General features: G+C 30.8%; 2 protein-coding genes and 1 long non-coding RNA gene across 10 annotated transcripts; 1 reads left to right on the plus strand and 2 right to left on the minus strand.

The window, feature by feature from the left end:
* Positions 1 to 825: 825 nt before the first annotated feature.
* Positions 826 to 2,556, minus strand: LOC108338048 (HVA22-like protein f). 5 transcript variants are annotated; one of them, XM_052879997.1, is made up of 5 exons: positions 2,279 to 2,556; positions 1,750 to 1,776; positions 1,407 to 1,529; positions 1,074 to 1,323; positions 826 to 965 (listed from the first exon to the last, which is right to left on the minus strand). In XM_052879997.1, exons 1-5 carry the CDS (start codon positions 2,419 to 2,421, stop codon positions 939 to 941), a joined length of 570 nt encoding a protein of 189 aa, XP_052735957.1. In that variant the 5' UTR covers positions 2,422 to 2,556; the 3' UTR covers positions 826 to 938. The 5 variants fall into 5 exon arrangements, with proteins under 5 accessions (XP_052735957.1, XP_017430196.1, XP_052735960.1 ...); XM_017574707.2 differs by lacking the exon at positions 2,279 to 2,556 and adding an exon at positions 1,942 to 2,267; XM_052880000.1 differs by lacking the exon at positions 2,279 to 2,556 and adding an exon at positions 1,942 to 2,267 and having other exon boundaries at positions 1,750 to 1,802.
* A 2,314-nt stretch (positions 2,557 to 4,870) lies between these two features.
* LOC128197926 (uncharacterized) lies at positions 4,871 to 8,399 on the minus strand. The gene is made up of 5 exons (XR_008250660.1): positions 8,101 to 8,399; positions 7,363 to 7,497; positions 5,684 to 5,769; positions 5,515 to 5,568; positions 4,871 to 5,354 (listed from the first exon to the last, which is right to left on the minus strand). It is a non-coding gene; the product is annotated as an uncharacterized LOC128197926 (long non-coding RNA).
* Positions 8,400 to 13,283: 4,884 nt separating this feature from the next.
* Positions 13,284 to 19,546, plus strand: LOC108338609 (agamous-like MADS-box protein MADS1). 4 transcript variants are annotated; one of them, XM_017575592.2, is made up of 9 exons: positions 13,284 to 13,820; positions 14,092 to 14,348; positions 16,334 to 16,415; positions 17,141 to 17,202; positions 17,283 to 17,382; positions 17,555 to 17,596; positions 17,884 to 17,925; positions 18,023 to 18,186; positions 19,387 to 19,546. In XM_017575592.2, the coding sequence occupies exons 2-9, from the start codon at positions 14,119 to 14,121 to the stop codon at positions 19,388 to 19,390; spliced, it is 726 nt and encodes a 241-aa protein (XP_017431081.1). In that variant the 5' UTR covers positions 13,284 to 13,820; positions 14,092 to 14,118; the 3' UTR covers positions 19,391 to 19,546. The 4 variants fall into 4 exon arrangements, with proteins under 4 accessions (XP_017431081.1, XP_017431082.1, XP_017431080.1 ...); XM_017575593.2 differs by having other exon boundaries at positions 14,099 to 14,348; XM_017575591.1 differs by lacking the exon at positions 13,284 to 13,820 and having other exon boundaries at positions 13,827 to 14,348.
* Positions 19,547 to 21,309: the final 1,763 nt, after the last annotated feature.

Genomic DNA, 21,309 nt, shown 5'->3' on the forward strand with positions numbered 1-21,309 from the left:
CGAAACGAGCTAATGATGTGTCAGATGTTCTTTAATTGCTGCTACACCAGCAATTATTATATTATTAATGCAACACGAAATAAAAAATAAAAATTTATGAAAGTTCAACGGAAAAGTTAGTGGGCAAATTATGGCAGTCGATCCTCGTGTCTGATTCTTTGTCGTATAGATCATACTTCTCCAAGTATTCTATCAGTCAACTTGTATCTTAAACTGATGCATTACTGAGCTGGAAGTCATGCTAATAACCGACGGTACCTTTATAGGAGGGCGTGAAGTTGTTACGATTTAGAATGTACACATATACTGAAGACTCTAGGATAATTACCAGTGCATGATTTTAGGTTTCAATTTCTATTTTCTGCCTCACAAATAGCATTTGGTTGAAAACTTTGATTCAGAACAGTATTAGTTACTGTTCAAAGCGCTGAAGGAAAAAGGTTAAACTGGTTTATTTTATTACAAGATTGGGTTTCAGCCACTTCAGTCTATGATAATCATTATGACGTCGCTTTGTTTGAAGATAAGTATTACCCACTATCAAATCATTTTATATATGGTTTATGCGATCGCCAAGCTTTATCACGATCGCTTATATATGTTTGTGACTGTTGCAGCAGTCATCCCAATTAAGCATGTATGAGTCATGCAGAAAGAGCTTCGGAGAAAACTGATTATAAATAGTAGAATTCTATTCAAAGGATTGAAAGAAAAAAACTTACTTAATTTAACCATATACTTTTTTGCTCTTACGTGCATTTTTTAAACCATGGAAAGGTACATATAAAATTTATATCAAGCTTACAATTGCTGTCATTTAATTAAACTATAATTGTGAGACTCCGTCTCCATCATGTTGAAAATGTACACTGGAAGAAGTATCGTTTGGAGCATGTTTACGTTCTTTTCATTCCAAAACCGGTCAAATCGATACTCACTCAGCGCTTTTTCGCTTCTTTTTCAGCCTGCACATATAAAAGTTGAAAACAAAATTGTCAAAAACACAGACAGACGAGCTTTATAATGAAGCAATTCAGTTTTAGCACCACAGGTATATATATATATATATATACCGCTCTGATTACTCTCTCAAAAGCTTCAGGGCCATGTCTATCGATATAGCGTTCAACTGCTTTCCTTGCATCGAAGGTCATCATGTGAAGGACCTTCTTGTACTCCTCAGGATAATTGGAACTTCTGTAGCTTCCAATATTCTTTATGTATTGCCTCACATATTTTTCATATATGTAAGCCGCTCCATTGAACATTGGCAGCACCAACCAGATGCAAAACACAAGCTTCAGGTATCCCCAAATTGGAAACCTTCATTTATATTAATTAACATCAAATTACTGTGACTCTGTCTACATATAGTTTAATCTCACGTGAAATCAACTTTAACGTACCAACATAGGATCCTATGAGTGGAAAGCTCAAAGAGAGTCAAGAAGGAGTATAAAACCCAATACGTTAGCCATTGTTGATCATCTAAGGTTGAAGGACTTTCAATCGCCTTCATTGATGCATATCTATGATAGTTACTCGAAGCCAACAAGTCAATGATTAGTCTTATGGTGAAAATAATCTGCATGCATGGCACTGCGTAGGATGCTTGTTTTCTTTCTAAATAATTGTTAATTAATCAATAAGAGCCATGAGGAGGTGTGAAAATGAAAATGATACATACATATACATACACACACACATATATATATATATAATCGCATGATATGGCATATAGTTACTTACAGAGGATAAAGAAGCATCACACCAGGCCTGGCATGCAGAAAACAAAAAACTCACTGTTATCACGGGAAAAACAATATTTACAGTGTGTTTTTGCAGAATACATATTCTGGTGAATATGTTTCTGTAATATCAGAGGTATTGTATGAAACATTCCGATAAGCAAATAATTATAATAAAGAGAGATTTGATCACCCTATTATTGTGTCCAAATGTCTTGCCATTGTTCCAAGGACCATGATGATGCAGAATTTTAGGAAGGAATAAGATTAAATAAATTGTAATGAGAGATATAGGTGAGTTGTGCTGTGGATGCATGCAATAGTGTTTGGTGATGTGTATATATATGTGTGTGTGTGGTGTAGCAGACGAATGAAAGAAGCAAGGAATGCTTGTGGGATGATTCAAAAATCTTCTTTTCTGTGAAGAGAGGAAAGAGAGAATAAAGATGAAGGTTATAAGGATGGAAAAAGTTTTGGGTTTCACGTGGTTTTGTGAATATTCGAGAGTTAGGATTAGCCGTATACCTTACCTTTTGAAGTGTAAGCTTTTTGTGGCATTAAATGTTGAAGATGATGATGATAGAGTATGCGGAGGAAGGTGCCTACACCTTTCAATAGGTTTTTCCAGACTCAGTAGAGTTGCGTAAAAAGTACTACGGCCTTTGGTATACATGAATAGGACAAAATAGTACCCACACCTATCAAATTCAATTCATTTCAAACCCTACATTAATAAGTTTAGGGTCCCCAGAGAATCTTCTTCTTTTTCTTTCCTATTTTTCTTAGAGATTCTCAAACAAGGTTTTTGTCCGTGTATATATGAATTTAATTATGTACTTTTCAATAACTATTCAAATTTCACCACTATCGTTATTCCAAAAATATTTTTATTGTATCTTCTCTAATAATGGAAAGTGAGAAATGAGAGGTAACATCTTGACCGTAAAAATATGAGAGATGGTTTGTAATATTTTTGCATTAATTTAAAAAGGTTAAGATAACTCTTTTTTACGATTATTTTTGTTATGCTTTCTAACTTCTTGTTGTTTGGTAGAGAAAAGAGAAAATAAAAAAAAATGAAGGAAATAAATAAAAAAATAAAGGAAAAATTAAAGGGATTTGTTTAAGAGCAATAGAAAAAAAAGAGAAATAATATACTCAATATCACCGATTTTAAATTAATTATTCTCTTAGTCGATCATAGCAAACATTACCAACTGGTTTCCACCCACCTAAAATTATTTTCAATTACATATCAAACAAAGGCCTTACATTTTGTGAATGTTGAATTTCTTTATGTTTGTTAAATTGATTTTATTAAAAACATTTAAGTTTATAAGCATTGCCATTGACATAATTTAAAAACTAATTAATACATAATTAAATTGCTTTGTTTAAATTTAATATAATTTGAAATATAAATAAGTACTATAGTATTGTATGTGCGTGAATTTTAATAGTTAAATAAATTAAATTCATATTATACCCAAAACCTTGTTTAATAGCGTAAGAAGAGTATTGAACTTTTGTTATACATGACCCAATACGTAATTACGTTATCGATAATAACAAAGATGAAAAGAGAAAGAAGTTAAGGGCGTTGAAATTTCATGTTCCAAAAACATTAATTCGATATTGGTAATTTTTGTCCCTTCATAGGGTTTACCTTTTTTAATGTTGTTCGAGCATGAAATTTTAAGGATCTTAACTTCGCATAAAATCTTTCCTTGCTTCACTTTTTCATTGGAATGTGGATGCACATCACTTTTATAGCCCTCAATCATCAACTACCTTCAGAACCATCCTCGTCTGTATGAAGGTTTGTTGCTGCTGCAAAATGGACACAGATTCTTTCCTCAGTCATGCATCTATTCACCAGAATTTTGCATAACAAGGTTCTTTACGTCTTTAAGGCAGTATTCGCTTGAACACATTATACTGTTTAGAGGCGAATGCGAACGAGTATTTGAAAAGCAAGTGGTGTTCGGATGAGAGGAAATGCGAGTGTTGGTGAAGACGGATTTGTGGGATGCGATGTTTTTTCATCACCCGCCAAAGTGAAGAGATTTGGAGGGATTGTTGGTGAAATGTCATAAGTACCTGAAGCTATTAAACAATTCCTTGTGTGTATATCAGCTTAACGTATGCGCAAAAGTACAGAACTGATTCGAACAAGTTTAAAGTAAAAAAACGTGAAGAAGAACAGTGGGCTTACGCTTTTACTAGGGCTACTGTAGATTCACGAAGAAGGAGTTGATGGCATGAAGAAGAATGGGTTTACTGGAAGTGTGTGTTCGAAGGTGAAGAAGACGATGAACAGTGCTGCTGGAACGAAAAAAATGAAAGTGTATTCAGTTCCATAGATGGAGTACTCGGTTCTAGAGGTTTGACCCATTGATGCACGACATGTATTCGGTTCCATATCTCGAGTATTAGGTTCCACATTTTCGAACAATTCACAGACGAGGTGTATCCGGTTCCAACCGCAAGAGTATTCGGTTCCCCCTTCGTTTCCCTCTTCAGATTACACCTCCGTATTCGGTTCCAATAAGACGAATTTGGTTCCATCTTTGTGTGGCATCAGTTGGAGGCGGCGTTAAAAGTTCGATGATGATGACGACGACATCAGAGGGAAGCTTGGCGTGGAGGTGAAGGCCGCCTGAAGTGTGAGGAACCTGCACAATGCAGACAGGCTAAGCTGGAGAAGCTCCAATCCATCATTGCAGGCATTGTAGAGAGCTCCATTCCATGGTTGTTGAAGCAGTGGAGGAAGCTCGAGAAGGAGACGCTGGAGAAAGAGAGGACCCTAGACAATGCTGAGAATAGTGAATGATCTCCCGTGCATGGTACCTCCGCGCCTGTAATCTTCAGTTCCTTCTTCCTCCGAACTGTAATCACTCACCTCACTCCGGTCCTCCGCCATTGAAGGACCTTCAAACACAAACCCGCTCTGAGAAGGCGACGGAAGAAGAAAAAAATCGAGGAAGACAAATAGGAAAATTTCAACGAAGATGAATGGATTGAACAATGAAGAGAAATATTGGGGTGAGAAGGAGGCGATAGAGGGCCTTGAATTCGGTGAAAGGTGAATGTGAAAAATTAGGGTTTTTGAGTTGGTCTTGTTGCCGGGAAAACAACATAAGAACTAAAAAGGGAATTCATACATAAGCCACATTGTTTTCAAATAAAATAAAACTAAGATAAATGCTTAATTTTTATAGGGTTAAATATGTTTTTCATCCCTTAAGTATCACTGATTTTGGTTTTAGTTCCTACTCAAAACTTTGATGGCTTTTAGTCCTCATAGTATTGAAACATGTAATATTAATCCTTAAAAATGGACGGCGTCAACTTTTTATTGATCTGGCAAACGGCGAGGCCACGTCTTCTTCTTAAGTATCTGTCACATTGCTTCTTCATCATCTCAGTTGGGGGCAGAGCTAGGTTCTTCTTCTAGCTAGCAGTGTGCAACCTTGTAGGCCCCAATCCTCCTTCTCTAGGAATCTTGACGAAGCTCACAAACCTCGACTTGTCCATGAACGAACCTCAACATTACTTTGCTTGATGAGTCTCCGACATTGTCTACGGAGTTTCTCATACTGCTTTCTGTGTATAAAGATATGGAATAAAATTAAAATGATGTTAACACCTCTCCCAGAAAGGAAAAAATCCAAACAATATACATTTTAAGTCTAACAGTACATGATGGATTGAGCACAAGCAATAAAATGAATCAAACATTTGGAGATAGAACTTGCATTCCCACCTATTTTGAGTTCTTATAACATCTCTTTCACCCTTGGTGCTGCCTAAGTCATACCTGCATGTTTAATGTATAATTAATAGTTGTATAAATTTTATCTGAATAAATTTCAAATATATACATGATGAAAAAGTATAATCAAGGAACTTATTTCTACCATCACAGAATTTACCATCTTATGTAAACAAGGATTTCCATTGATGAGATGACAGAGCGTGTTTTCTTCTCCTTTGTGACCATGGTGATTTACACCGACCCCTAAAACACGGGGTAATTAATTACTAGTTGCAGGTTAGAGAATAAAGGATAAGGAGCCAATTAATCATGAAAGTAACGAAAGTTGCAAAAAAATGCACATACAACTGTATCCCAAAAAATAAAAAGCACAGAGAGACATTCTTCCACAAGTAAACAACAGTACACTAGCATGAAAGACAACTTCTACAAGTAGTTGTGTCGGTGCAGGGGAGCTTGCGAGATGAAGGCGCAGCGGAGAGGCTTAGGTGATTTAGGGTTCGTCGCAGCACTCACGATTTAGGATTTCGCTTGGCCGTGGTTCTCGATTGGTCGGAGCGAACTCAGTGTTCCGACACGGGCGATTTGGGATTGGGGTTGCTCGCGTTTTCTGGATTTGTCTGAGTTTCTGGTGATTCTGGGAATGCCATGGAAGACTTGCGAGGAAGAAAAATGGGCTCGGCTGTTTGATTCTTTGCAGGTGAAGAATGGAGATGCTTGCTTGATCTGCGGCTTGGGCTATTGCGCGATTAGGGTGATGGTGCACGAGAAGCGAAACCGTGATTGCTCTGTCGGAGAAGATGAACGAAGTTCAAGCACAAGCAACGTGACAGAGAGTGAAGAGGCAAGCTGGCATAAGACGTGGCCTTGCCGTTTGCCAAATCAATAAAAAGTTGACGCCATCCATTTTTAAGGACTAATATTACATGTTTCAATACTATGAGGACTAAAAGCCATCAAAGTTTTGAGTAGGGACTAAAACCAAATATCAGTTATACTTAAGGGACGAAAAACATATTTAACCCTTTTTTATAACTACAAGTTATAGTTAATTTTTTTTAATATATAAATTATATTCAATTAAATTTTATAAAATAATAAATTTATGATAAATAGTGTATAATATATTCAAATTTTATTTTAAGTTTTGATATTTTAAAAGATTATAAAATAATAAATTTATTTTATTACATTATAATTTTTTTAATTTTATAAAATAGTTTAAATAATTATTTATAATTTGGTCTTTTTATACAAATTTTAAAATTTAAATATAACAATAATAAATAACATTTTCTATAACTTTAATAACTAGGAACATTTTGGTAATCTTTCATTTCTACCAATTATACAAATTTTTTTAATCAATCACATCAATAAAATTCTATACTAATTCTCACACGCTTTACTTCCAAATTTATTCTCAATTACCCACAAATCCACTAAAAAAAACAACAAATAAATTACCCTCAAATCCATGTCATCTTCCACAAATCAATGCAACCGAACAAAGCATAAATGACCAAGTTTAGTTAAGATAAAAAAATAACTGACACAACGTTGAAAATAGGACAAAATCTTAGATATATTGTACTGCTTTATTCTATTGCTTTGTGTTATTCTTCTATCAGAACTGAAGCTTCATTTGGGGTAATATGCATAATTCTTCAATCCAAATCTTTCATTATGCAGATCAATGAACTGAAACTCCAGTTCTGATTAGATGATAACAAATACAACAAGAACTAAGGAATTATAAGCAGGGGTTTGTCCTCAGAAGTATCATTAATAAACACAAGTTTGCAACCATAACATTGTCATAACTCATTCACTCACCTGGGTAAGAAATTGGATGATGTTATTTCATGTCATCATAACGAACCAGAGAAGCTATTGCTCAATCAACCAAACATAGAACGACCCACTAGTTTGGTTTTCAACGAGTAAACCAAAGCAAGTTAATTACTTCACCTGAAAAAATCAGCTCATCCATCATTGATATGAAAAAAATGGTACTAACCTAAACTAACCTACACTGCTGCCTGAAAAAGTAAATATAACATATTCTGCAGCTTTTTAATTACAATAAAAATGTTAAGAGGAAGTAACCGTGACATGAATGCATGCTTAGGGCATCCCAGTTACAGACCTTAATGTACAAAATTTAACATCTTCAGGTTTGCCTTTGCAAGACTCAATTTGCAGACATAAAGAACCAACAACGTTTACCTTTTTTCATTTTTAAACATTTTCATTTTTAATTCTTTTTAAGAAAAAATAACTTTTAAAAGTGAAAAACAAAATAAAAATATGGAAAATATTTCAACAAAATAAGTCTGAAAGGGGCAAACTACAAGAAGAACTAAGGGTGTCAGAAATCAGTAACAATCAAAGGAAAAATGTAGTTAGTTCTGTAAACTGTTGAAGCATTCTTTTGCTTGATCTAGCAGTGCATGGTACAATAATTTGGTGAAGAGGGAAATAACAATGTAAATCAGCCATGGTAAAATGCATGCTTATTACCCTAAAATGACTCTAAAATAAGAGAGAAAGCAACAGAAATTACTTTAATACCTAAAATTTGGAAGCTTTTATGAAAACCCATGAGGAAAAACCGGTGATGAGGTAGAATAAAAATGAGTAAAGGTGAAGGCACACGAGAGAAGATCTAGAAGTTAGAATTGCAGCCATGGTTGAAACTTGGAGCGTTTCTCGTCGACCCAAAACGCAACACGAAGAGCCACCAATAATGGAAAAGAAAGTTTGGAACAATGTGAAGAAGAAGAAAAAGAAATCACAGTCACAGTGACAACCAATGAAGAGGAAAGCGCAGTGAAGAACGAAGAACAGGAGCGAAGCTAACGAAATATGCCCATAACATTATTGGGCCGATTCAATCAACCATGGAGGCCCGTTAAAACCAGCGGTTTATTTATTTGTAGTTAGTTTTAACTTAAGATTATGTTGTTATTTAGGCTAAACAATTTTTTCGTACAACGCAAACTTTGATAATGGTTTGTATAATGATACATTATTTATACAATATATAGTAACGACTTTTTTAATTGTTTTAAATAAATACTATATTTTTTAATGTGTGTATTACTGATTCTGATCATGAACAGTAATAATAACACAGCATTGTTATTTGTTATGAGAATATATATTTCAACTATATATTTGTGTAACTTTCACACGACAAAATAATAAATAAGAAGAAAAGAGAGAAAATTAATGTAATTAACAAAAAAGAAATTAAAAAAAATGCTGTTAAAATGTTCTGGGATCATATAGAGTAAAATGTTAGAAGAAATATCATTAGCAACTTCATATATTAAATTATAACGTGTTTAATATTATAATAACTATTAGAGGCTTTGAATAGTTTATGAGGTTAAAAATTATCATTGTACACCAAAATAGTTTTATAATATTTTGTATAAATTAATTCGTTAAAAATAAGATAATATAAATGGAAAATAGTAAACATAAAGGGTTATATATGCACACATATGACTAAAACATAAAACAAAACATTCTTAATTCTTAAACTAGGTACGTGTTTGGGAATTCAACGAGAATGAAAGAATTATATTTGAGATGTAAATAACATAAATGAAACACGTCATTGCATGATAAGATTTGTTTTATCTAAATCACACCATCATGGTTTTGTGTGTATATTATTATATATGGATCTTTCTGTATTGAAAGTGAAAAAATACTATTGAGGTAGATTAGTTGTGAAAAGAAATGAGTGAAAAATGTTTGGTGAGGAAGTGAAAAAAGAAGAAGTGACATTGAGTTTCCTTTTATGATTGGAACAAAGAAAAAGAAGGAAGAATTAGGGTTTGAATGTTGGAAGTATAGGCAACTAATAGTGAGGTGAATGAATTGGAAGGAAATCAAAAAGTAATAGAGTGATGTTTGGTGGTACCTACACAGTACAGAGAGAATGATTCCCATGCTAGACTCTGAAAATTTCATGGTCTCCATTTATGGAAGGATGATTATAGCATCTTCTTCAACTCCTCACGTATTTTGCAGTGCTGGTCCCTCACCTAATCAATAACTATAATTTCCATTTTGACTTATGCTCCACTATGAATGAACTATATATCATCATCACAGTATTGCTGCTCTGCATTGTGTGGTCCTACGTTATGCATTAATTGGTATCACTATTTCACTCTCAATTACCAACTTAAATCATTTAGGGCAATTCAAAGACAAAAACTGGAGTAAAACAAGCTTTTTCTTACCTTTTACCACCCATTCTTAACGCATATACTAGCCTGGTTTTGTTTTCTGGACATGAGAAAGCACATATACATTCTCATTTTAACATTACCAATACATGTATAAGGATAATACAAATTTTATATTATAAAATCACCTTCTAAGGTTTAGATAAGTCTATGAAAACATATTTTAGTTGTTATTAATTCTACTGTGAGTTTAAATTTTACATTGAATAGTTAATGGTTTATTTTAATAACTAATTTCATCACATATCATTATTGAGCTACATGTACATTCTAACAAATTTCATGTTCAAGTATGATATATATTTTGAATTTTTTATTCGTACTACTTCTTCTATACATTAAAAGTTTTTTTTTTCACTAAAAAAGTAGTATTTCCTCTACGTTTTCACAGCTTGTTTACAAATAACGCTAAATATTAAAGACGATACATAATTCTTAATATTAATTTTCTAATTCATCTGAGACTATTTCGATAGATGAGGATAGAAAGAAACATTCTCGTTGTAACTTAGTAATGGGAGTTTTTTTATAATGTAGGGAATTTAACTGCAGAGTTAGATATTTTATATTGAGTGCAAGTGAGTGACATTAACTACATAAAAAAAATACTATAAATTAATGATTTTAGTTGAAAGTGATACTATTTATCTAGGGATGGATTCATTGGATTTAGATATCGATTCTAATAATTTAAGATGTTTATGAATTCTATATTTTACACGAAATGTTTAAAAAATTTCTTACTAATGGATGTATCTTATGTGTATATAAACTCATGTGTATTTCATATTTTATCCGATGTGGGACTTTGTTTGTATCCAACACATTGTTGAACACCATTAATTTTCATACATGACAAATTTTAAGAATTCTTGTTTGCGCGTCCGTGCTTGTTTCAATCTTTGTCCCTAAGATCACATTCCAAGCATTTGTAATTTGTATAATGGTGATATAAATACATGGAAGGAACTTTAATTAGCTGGCATGTGATGGATCAGATATTGTCAAGGAGAAGATGATTGTATGCCCCAATTTCAGACACTATGATTACGAGTAGGTATGAAGGAATAATTGCACTTATCAATGGCTTATCATCAAACCCTTTTCCATCTTTGAACAACGTTGTCCTTAAAGAAGAAACTTCAAGGATTCTATTTTTTTTTTCATGATTTTTGGTCGCCTTAGGACATAGAACATGACCTTAATTAATATTTTCATTAAATTTCTCCCAATAGAATTTGAGTGTGATATAAGGCTCAAAACAACGGTGAAAATAACTTGGCTGTAATGGTTATGGTTTACTCACACACATAGTCAAATGTTACAAATATAATAATGTGAGTGTAAATCTTACATTATATAAAAATGACAAAGTTATATATCCTATAAAATAAATAAAAGATTCAGATAAAAATCTCATCACCGATATGAAGATGCTAAAAGAATTTATATGGAATTATAACTAGCAATTTATGTTTGAAAGAATGAATATGCAACTAATTTTATCTTTTACGTTACTAGCTAGTTAATGTATATTAAAAGAATGAATATGCAACTAATTTTGTCTCTCGTTCATTTAATATACTAATTCATATATTTTCTTATGACGTTTGATTAAATAAAAATGAACCAAGTTTATTTACAATTTGTTATTTATATTTTTAATTTCAGAAATCAATTTAATTTATCGTTGTAATTTTATTTACTATTTCAATGATAGTTCATTTTATTAATTTTTAAAATTACTTGTGATAATATATTATAATTTTTCTTAGTGTATAAACAAAGATTTCATTAGAATTTAATGAATATTGTTGTAAAGAGACATTTAAATTTTTTAAAATTTGATTTTTTTGTTTTCTTTTCCTAATTTTATTTTAAAATATTTTAAACTTTATCAATTTTGTTTTATGATTTTTGTATAAATTTAATAAATATTTTGGTTTCATGAAATTTTATTTAGTACTGTAATTTGAAATGTATGTGATTATAATTTCTTTCTAAATATTCGATATTGAAATGTATGTGATTATAATTTCTTTCTAAATATTCGATATTGAAGAAAAGAGAATACATCCTTTGATATTAAATATTTTTTAATATTATGTTTTTTTTGTAAGAAATATTTATTATTTCACAAAAATTAATTAATTGATATGGTAAGTCTATACTCGTTATGAGACAAAAAATTTATATTCAATAAGTTTATGGAGATGAATTTTTTTCTTTAGGAATAGATATATATAAGATAGAGAAACTTGTCTTTGTCTTGCGTCCCTCCTCACCCACTCTCCATTCTCTTTTCGACATTCATTAGTCAAATTGGGTTTGATCTTGAGTCGATTACATGTATTTGACATTATCTTCTTCCTCTTTTGTAAGAAGTCTCATATTGTGTAGTGTTAAAACTAATTTAGAATATATAAGTGAGTGTAAATCTTATCTTATAAGTTAATTTTGTATAATTAACTTAGACTAAAAAAATTCACTTTTTAACCTAGTATGTTACAATGTGATCCTCATATATGGTTTCACAGTATTTTGTACTATCTGAGGCGTGGTCTCCTCCTACATCGATGCTCCATGCTCACTGTGGACATGTTTGTGGTAGTGTTATACCTACTCAAAAATACATTTAAGGGTGTGATTCCGTTTGACACTGAATTGTGAGTTGAAGGGAAATTGAAGCTTTTGTTCTTCACTGTTTCTATGAATGTATCTCTCTTGTGAATTTCAGTAATCTTTTATTTCAATTTCAATTTTTTTTTCTTTTACTCGAAAACGGATGGTGGTGACTTTTTGTTCTTCCATGGTCTGGTTGAGGTATTAAAGGATGGGCTATGAGTAGCAAAAAGAGCTTCCGGATGGTTAAGAAAGTATTGGTGGTGATGGAGGGTGTCTTTTCATCTTTCTAGTGGTTTGACCGTCAAACTAATGCCATATTATTTAAATTATTACATATATAACATGTTTTTTATTTATTTCACGTGAATATTTTTATTTATTTCATATGGAAGGGTATCAAAACTTATTTTTAAAGTCACGTTCAATTAATAAATAGAGGAACCATTTTTAAAGGTGATATAAAAGAATAATACTAAAATTCACAAAAAATAGAAGTGTGTAGCATAATTAAATGTTGAATTAAGTGTTCACATAATCAATATCATTGACTATAACCATACTACTATAAATTCGCAGAATTGTAGAAGACTTTACTTTGATTTAAAAACTGCCGTTATTCTTTGTCGATTCTAAATCATGTTTTCATCTCTTCTGTGTATAAAAGAAGAAAATAAATATCAATTACGTTAATCAATGTCACTGAAAAAGACACAATCAAACTATGATAATCATATACATGAATATGACAACATGGGAAGTTTCAAGGATTACAAATTCATATTTTGTAATTTTGATATGATTAAATTCACATAATCATATTTATATAATCTCTCGGGACTGAATATTTTGTTCATATAAACCGATCCCTTAAGATGTTAAAGCAGGAACTGAGAAAAGAGGTTTGAAGTAGAAGAGAAAGAGAGTGGATTCTATGTGGATAAAATGCCAAAACTCAAAATCCAAGAAGCAACCTGAAGCCATGCCTAAAAAATCAAAGGGTTGTAAGTTTTTGCGTGCAAACTTACGTTGACGTCCCTCTCATAGGCCATGAATAATGAAAGCCCACCTCATACAAAGTCACTTTCAAAAAGACACTTTCATTGTCCCCCTTCACCTTTTTCCCATACATACATCAACAGATATGAAAGCTTCATACATTGAACATCAGACTTAACAGCTGAATCCCAGGCCAAACCCTTCTCTTCTCAACCTCCTTTTTCTTTTATTCTCCAAACATCACACATATCCCTTCACCAAATTACTATTTTCAGTGCTCTCAATCAGTTCGACCCTCTATTTTCACTCCATAAATACCTTTCTCCTAGGCCAACCCACTTCCATATTTTGCATCCTTTTTCTCTTCACTCTTCTACCATAAATACTGCTCTTCTCATTGCATAGGTACAACACCTACCTATCATCTACTTACAAGCACACCCTTTCTTTCTCTCCATTCTGTCTTTCATTATTATATAATATGTTCGTCTTAGGGACAACAAGCTTAATATCATAGTGTGTATATATGTTCAGTACAAATCATCAAGCTTAATGACCATTTCTTTCGAAGCTTCTTTGGTTATCCTAAAAGATTTCATCCATTCTTGAAGTGACCCAAAGGGAAAAATATCTACTTTTGGTGTTTTATGTTTTCTTTTCTGACTATATTTTGTAGTGGGTAGGTTGTTGCAGCGAGAGAGATATGGAGTTTCCGAACGAAGCAATATCAGAAGGGTGTTCTCAGAAGAAAAGTGGAAGAGGGAAAATAGAGATCAAGCGGATCGAGAACACCACCAATCGGCAAGTTACCTTCTGCAAACGTCGCAACGGGTTGCTCAAGAAGGCTTATGAATTGTCTGTTCTCTGTGATGCCGAAGTTGCTCTTGTTGTCTTCTCAAGCCGTGGACGCCTTTATGAGTATGCAAACAACAGGTTCAAATTCTTTCAAACATCTTCCTCTCTGTCACTCTCATTTCATATATCATAACAATCTTCACACAACTATTTTAAAACATTTTCTTTTCTTTTGTTTTCTAGTGTTACACACACACACACACACACATATATATATATATATATATATATATATATATATATATATATATTCATTCCTTAAACAGGAGTCAGTATTTTCAGAAATTACTCTCTAAGTCTTCCCTGAGATATCTACCATTCTGTCTAGATCTTGTACTCGTTGCTCTTTTTCCCTGTTTAGAAGGGTGCAGATCTGTTTAAGCAATAGAAATAGAGACATTAAAGTGAAACTATATAAAGTAGCATATATATTCATATATATTTATATATATATATATATATATATATATATATATATATATATATATATATATCAGAAGAAGAGAAAGCTTTATTTAGGGTTACAAAGATTTGCAGGCGAGGGATCTTAGCTTCCTTGTGTATGTTCTGATTCAATGACCATGCTGTGATAAGCTTTACCAATCTCTCTCTCTCTCTCTTTCATTATTTATCTCTCTTGATTTCTCTCTCTACTTGTCAACCATCAAATCTTAAAAGGGTCTTCTGCACAAAGCTGTCACGCACTCAATGAAGCCTTCTTGTTTTTCTTGCTGTCGTGTCTAACTTTGACTCTTCCTTAATATCAGTACTTGTTCTACTTATTTGTCAATGTATAGTGATATAACACGAGCACCTCATCCAAATGGGAGCTAGGGTTTTCGACTTTTTCACTCTTTGGTCACACCTCAATCACTTCAATTCGTTTTCACGTATGAAAGAAGTTCGATTCTAATTACATGATCGCATTACATGGTTGTGCAAAAACTGCAAATCCAGGTTATCTTCCAACTAAATACCTTTTGGGGAGGAAAAGAGATCACTTATTCGCACGGTACATTTATATGTGATATCATTCATCTTGTGTTTTAGCATCTCTTTTTTTCTTTAACATCTTTGATTGTATATCTTTTTATTTATACAATTTCTTTTGGTAAATGCAGTTTCTCTTTTGAACATACCCTTTTTTATTTCCATACAATATCAAATAAGATATTAGGGTCTCCATTGGTTGTTATACGTACATTTTTAGTGTATAACGTTTTTCAATATCTTGAAAAGTCTGAATAAAGTTTTCATCATGAATTGGTTGTCGACAAAGTAAATGAATTTAAAGCAATAAGTATTTCTAGAGATTCGTGGAAGTCAGAATTTGTTTCCCATTTTAGTAAATTTTGTCCTTTACATAAATAGAGGAAAGTATTCTCTGGTTAGGGTTTTCCACCCCATATGGTGGTATTATCAATGTCCATCAGCAAGAGTATTGTCTACGGTTTTCCATCTTCATCTCCATTGATCTTTTATTTTCATCCTTATCTGTATTTCTAAAAGAATGTAGAATCTTTGAAAGAAGAACAAAAGGATTTAATGTGAAAGAGGTTACATATCAGAGTGATTATATATTATTCTGATTTCTTTACCCTAAATAGCTAAAAGTAACGTTATGATAACAGATTCTAAGAATGGCTAAAGGTTAATCACTTCTCTCTTTCCCATTTATTTGTATTGCTTTCATCTTTTTGTGGAATAAAGCTTAGCATTCCTCACGTCAATTCTATACCCAACTCTTTCCATTATGAGTTTTGGACTCTTCAATTAAAGGGAAAGGTAAACTTTCACCTACTGATGCAACCATCTACCTCTTCCTGCATATTCCGCATTATCTCTAACTATGGTTATACAAGTTAACCAGTTTGTGTTTGAACTTTAGTGGGATATGTTACACGTTTAATGGGATATTATAAGATTAAACCTTTTTCCAATTCGAGATCAGAGCTCTTTGACCTAAAAGTTTAATGTCAATAGAAGATGAGTTCATAATTTATTTGTAAAACACAGATAAATTAATCAACTTTTTATGCTTCTGTTTGGTGTATTGTTTGCAGTGTTAGAGGAACTATCGATAGGTACAAGAAAGCATGCGCTGCTTCCTCAAATGCAGAATCTGTCTCTGAAGCTAATACACAGGTAAATTTCATTAGTGAACAAATCAAAGAAAACTAAGAAAATGCTTTCTCTCTCTCTCTCTCTCTCTCTATATATATATATATATATATATATAGTTAGGGTAATTTTTGGTTCAAAAATTGTTTATTGTTTTAAAATATGGTAAGTTTTCTTTATACAAAATATTTATAACTTTCTATGGAGATTAGATATTCTAAAACTTAAATATTAACCCTTTATGTCAACAGTATCTCGGATTATATGATTAGGAACTTGTTAGATCTATATAAATCTTAGGATTTACAAAAATTGATATATTTAATAAAGAGTAATTTAAATAGTAAAAAAGATGACAAAAAGATACACGATTGAATAAAATGTACTACATAGTTTCTTAAAACAAAAACCAATTTAGAAACAAAATAGACAATCTCAGTATTTTCTTTTCTTTTCTTTCCTACAAGACCTTCTGCTTCTAGCAACAAACATGATTTGTGTTTGAATTTGGGATTTCTTTTTTGTGTGTGAATAATGTAGTCTTTGGTAAAAAGAATCTGTTTGAGTTTGGTGACTTAATTCTCATCATCTTGAGTGATAAATTCACTGTGTTCTTTGTTTCTCTTAAGAAAATTAACGATATTAACTATTAAGTGTTCTGGTTAAATCTTCTAAATTTTTTCTATCACCATGTTGTTATATATATATTGTAACCTCTTGACAAACATTACACTATATATGAATATCAGTTTTATCAGCAAGAATCATCCAAGTTAAAAAGACAAATCAGAGACATTCAGAATCTAAACAGGTCAGCTTCTTCTCTTGAAAAGTTTTCCAACAAGTCTCTCGCGAAAAGATCACCGGAATTTCTTGCTTAATTAATTCCAGGCACATCCTTGGTGAAGCTCTTAGTTCTCTAAGTCTGAAGGAATTAAAGAATCTTGAGAGTAGATTGGAGAAAGGTTTGAGCAGAGTCAGATCCAGAAAGGTATTATAAGAGAATTAAGCCACTAAACATAATTAGTAAAAAACTATAGCAACTTATAAAGACAATTTAAGTTAGTATCTTGAATAAAACTATATATGCATTATTTTTCTTCCAAGTTAGAATTCTCTGTATGTATATTCCTTTGAACTGACATACACTCAACTTCTTTCAGCATGAGACATTGTTTGCGGATATCGAATTCATGCAAAAGCGGGTACGTATACTCATCCTTCCTTCAATGCATGCTATATATGAGTTTCTGCTTTGCTTGCTTCATTATTTAGACATATACATATATATAGTATCTGAAGAAAATGAATATATACAACAATATTGAACATGATTGTGTAACTCTAGTGACAGGACCAAGAATATGAAACTGAAGCCGAATAATCCTGAAAACTAACTTAAAATTTGATAGATTAATACAAACTTTACCGAAATTATGTCTGATATTTGTACATGGTCGACCTCTTCTAACATATGCATGAAAAAACGCAGGAAATAGAGCTGCAAAACCACAATAATTTTCTGCGAGCTAAGGTCTCTCATCATTCTCCAAGACTTTTTCTCTTTGTATATATAGATAGATATAGATATAATGTAACTAAGAATACATGGTTGGTGTGATGATTGGTAGATAGCTGAACACGATAGAGAAGAAGAACAACAGCAACATATGACAGGAAATGTGTGCGAGTCCTTACCAGCTTCACAGTCATATGACAGGAATTTCTTCCCTGTAAACCTCATAGATTCCAGTCATCAATACTCACGTCAAGACCACACTGCTCTTCAACTTGTGTAAGCACATTATTCGTCTTCATCACAAGTTAATTGTTTTTTAATGCATTGATGCATCCATGATGAAATTTTTACACAGCAAGGTAAAGCAGCAATGAACATTTTGCCAATCTTTGTATAAGCTTTTTAATTCATGTCATCCATACACTCTATTATCAGAAAAATAAATCAGTAGTAAGTAATGTATTGTAAAGTCTTGTGTGTTGTTTTCTTTTCTTTTTTTCAGTCCTTTTATATATATATATATATATATATATATATATATATATATATATATATATATATATATATATATATATATATATATATATATATATATGTTATTATTATATTTAGATACCACTTAATAACCAATATATTAATATTTTTTAATTTTAATTTAAAGTTTAATATATATCATTAAAACTAGCTGTGAAGTGAATGTTTTCAGTCTCAAAGTATATACTTTTGTTATATTTACACACTTATTTTATCAAACAGCTCAATTATAATTTTACTTCAATTTTTTTCCTTTTCTTCTTTTCTTCTATTCCTCTCCTTTTTTTTCTCTTAAATCCCAAATTTGAGGGGCCTCTTTAGATTTTATTTTATTTTTTTATGACTTTAGGGTTTATTTACATAAATATTTATGAATATAATGAAATTAACATTTTCATAATATATAAGGCATAAACTAATTTATAGAACTTTTCTTATATAATTTTTATAAATTCTTATTTTTGAATTGATTATAAGAAATTCATTAAATAGAATCTGAATTAGAAATAATGAATATTTAGTTGTTGAATAATTTAACTTGTAAAATATTTTTTTAAATTAAGGATTGTTAGTTTTGAAATTATGTTTTATTTCCATATATAACTGGTCATTAAACCAGTCTCTAAAATTAATAGTCAAGTTAGTGACTATTAATTTTTTATAAACATTTTTTCGCGTTATGTGTAAACTGATTTCGATCTATAGAAAAATATTACATGTAATCTCTCCTACAAACCATATACATATCGATTTTTAGAAATGTGATAAACTCACTTACACAAAACTATAGTTTATAAGTAAAATTAATATTAATTTATATATTATAATTTAATCTTATTTTTGTTATTAAATTTGTATGTAATTGGTTTCCATGAATCTGATTATAGAAGTTGTGCATTATTTTCTAACACTTTCTCCCTTGATTTTGACCTTTGGATGCAGCTGATAACCCTATTTAAAATTATGGCATAGCCTTTCTATGATTTGGAAGTGGTGTGGGATACATATCCCTAAGTCTCCTGAAGGGTGCCCTTCGAATTTCCTCTGCTAAACTTCTTCCCATGAAAACTTTAAGAAATTAAAGCAAGAATCAGCATTTGTACTAATACATCATATGTTATATATATATATATATATATATATATATATATATATATATATATATATATATATATATATATATATATATATATATGATATTGTCTGTGTATCTTCCAATATGTATAATTTCCATACATTCAGTCCTACCATATTAATTTGTGTTGTATCTTTGGTTGGCCCTACTATATACTATAAATTTAATGAAAAAATTTGTGGACTGCACATAACTAATCAAATATCACGTGAAAGGGAAACAAAAAAATATCAAATTCTTTTTCCTTTATGTACATTGGGAAAACTAATTTTCGTAAATTGTACGAAAAAGTAGGGATGTGAAGAAATGTTATTTGTTTAATTTGTACAACTAAAAAAGGTTAAAAGATAAATTTGAATGTAACAAACAAGAAAAATTAATTTGACGCACTCTAAAAACAATACACTCACTTATCTTACAATTTAATTTAGTAATATAATAATGTGAATTTGAATTTTAAGTTAAAAAGTAAAGAAAATTTAATTAAAACATTATTGATTTGAATTGACAAGTGTTTTTTGTTTCACGGATGTCATCTTTCGTTTTTTGAATATATAAAGGCAAAAATAAAAATTGATGTAAAGTGTGAAGGGAGATGTAGATAGCATGGGCCGGAATGAATTTGACACCTAAGTATTACAGATTGGGCTTTATTTGGGTCTAATATTTTATCAAACCCAAAACTCTCTCACCCGTGAGACCAGCTCCGAAGTCAAAACACAAACTAAGGCAGAGTAATCCGAAAAGTGTGTTTTGTTCAAAAAGCAGCTATAACGAGATATTGTTTAGGAACAAGAATTAGTCATTTAAATTAATTATTTACCGTAAATTTGTAAATTTTACACTAAAAGAATTTTATAAAAGATCACTCATAAAATAAATATGTTGGGGGATTTTGTATGATGGCATTGGATCATATTCATTGAAACTCCGAAATAGTTGATCTTATAGGATTATCTTTATAACATCATTGAACCTGTATAAATCAACTTTAGGATTCAGTTGTATATGTTTCTAAAATATCATAAGATCATTAAAAAGATACTATATATGTAACGTAGTTATTTATAGTGTTAAAGAAAAAAAAAGGTTGAGAAAATGTTTGGTTATTATAATATAATTTCTTTATTTATATTTAATTAAACTTAAATATTGTATTTAAAGTTTAATTATTTTTTGAATACATAAATGTATCTTTTTTTTCTTTCATTTCTTTTAGTAATTTTTTTTTTACATTTTTAGTTCATCTATTATTATGATAAAAATATATGTACTTTAATACTTTAAAAAAACATATACTTATCATTCATTTTAATAATATAATAGTATATTAATACTTTAAATTAAAAAATTAGAAAATATAATTAAAACATACATATATTGAGTGTAAAGTGGTTGGTTTTTATTGATACTTAAAATATGGCTTGAATGTTGAAATGTAAAATGATTGATTGTGATACATTTTAAGGTTATCATGTTATATATTAATTTTATGTGTTATTAAAGTGAGAATTACTTGTTATTCTAATGGTTTGTCGAGTATTTACACCATTATCATATATTTTAATCCCTTTTAACGTTTAAATAGGATAAGATTCATCCTTTTCAGCTTTTCACAATTACGCTGGAAATAGATATATCTAAAATGGTTTAAAGATCAAGCCCAAATAATTAATGTAGAAAATATTTTTTTTAATAAAGTGTAAGGAATTTGAGAACCCTTGCTATAA

Source organism: Vigna angularis, chromosome 7 (assembly GCF_016808095.1).
Source record: "Vigna angularis cultivar LongXiaoDou No.4 chromosome 7, ASM1680809v1, whole genome shotgun sequence".
Classification (NCBI taxonomy): Eukaryota; Viridiplantae; Streptophyta; class Magnoliopsida; order Fabales; family Fabaceae; genus Vigna; species Vigna angularis.

Coding starts and splice junctions, on each gene's coding strand:
- LOC108338048 (XM_052879997.1), bottom strand. CDS start 2,421: ATGTATACCAAAGGCCGTAGTACTTTTTACGCAACTCTACTGAGTCTG. Junction 1,777..2,278: donor AAAAGCTTACACTTCAAAAG/GTAAGGTATACG, acceptor TCTGCATGCCAG/GCCTGGTGTGATGCTTCTTT. Junction 1,324..1,406: donor ACTCATAGGATCCTATGTTG/GTACGTTAAAGT, acceptor ATATAAATGAAG/GTTTCCAATTTGGGGATACC.
- LOC108338609 (XM_017575592.2), top strand. CDS start 14,119: ATGGAGTTTCCGAACGAAGCAATATCAGAAGGGTGTTCTCAGAAGAAA. Junction 17,203..17,282: donor GACATTCAGAATCTAAACAG/GTCAGCTTCTTC, acceptor AATTAATTCCAG/GCACATCCTTGGTGAAGCTC. Junction 17,926..18,022: donor ATAATTTTCTGCGAGCTAAG/GTCTCTCATCAT, acceptor GATGATTGGTAG/ATAGCTGAACACGATAGAGA.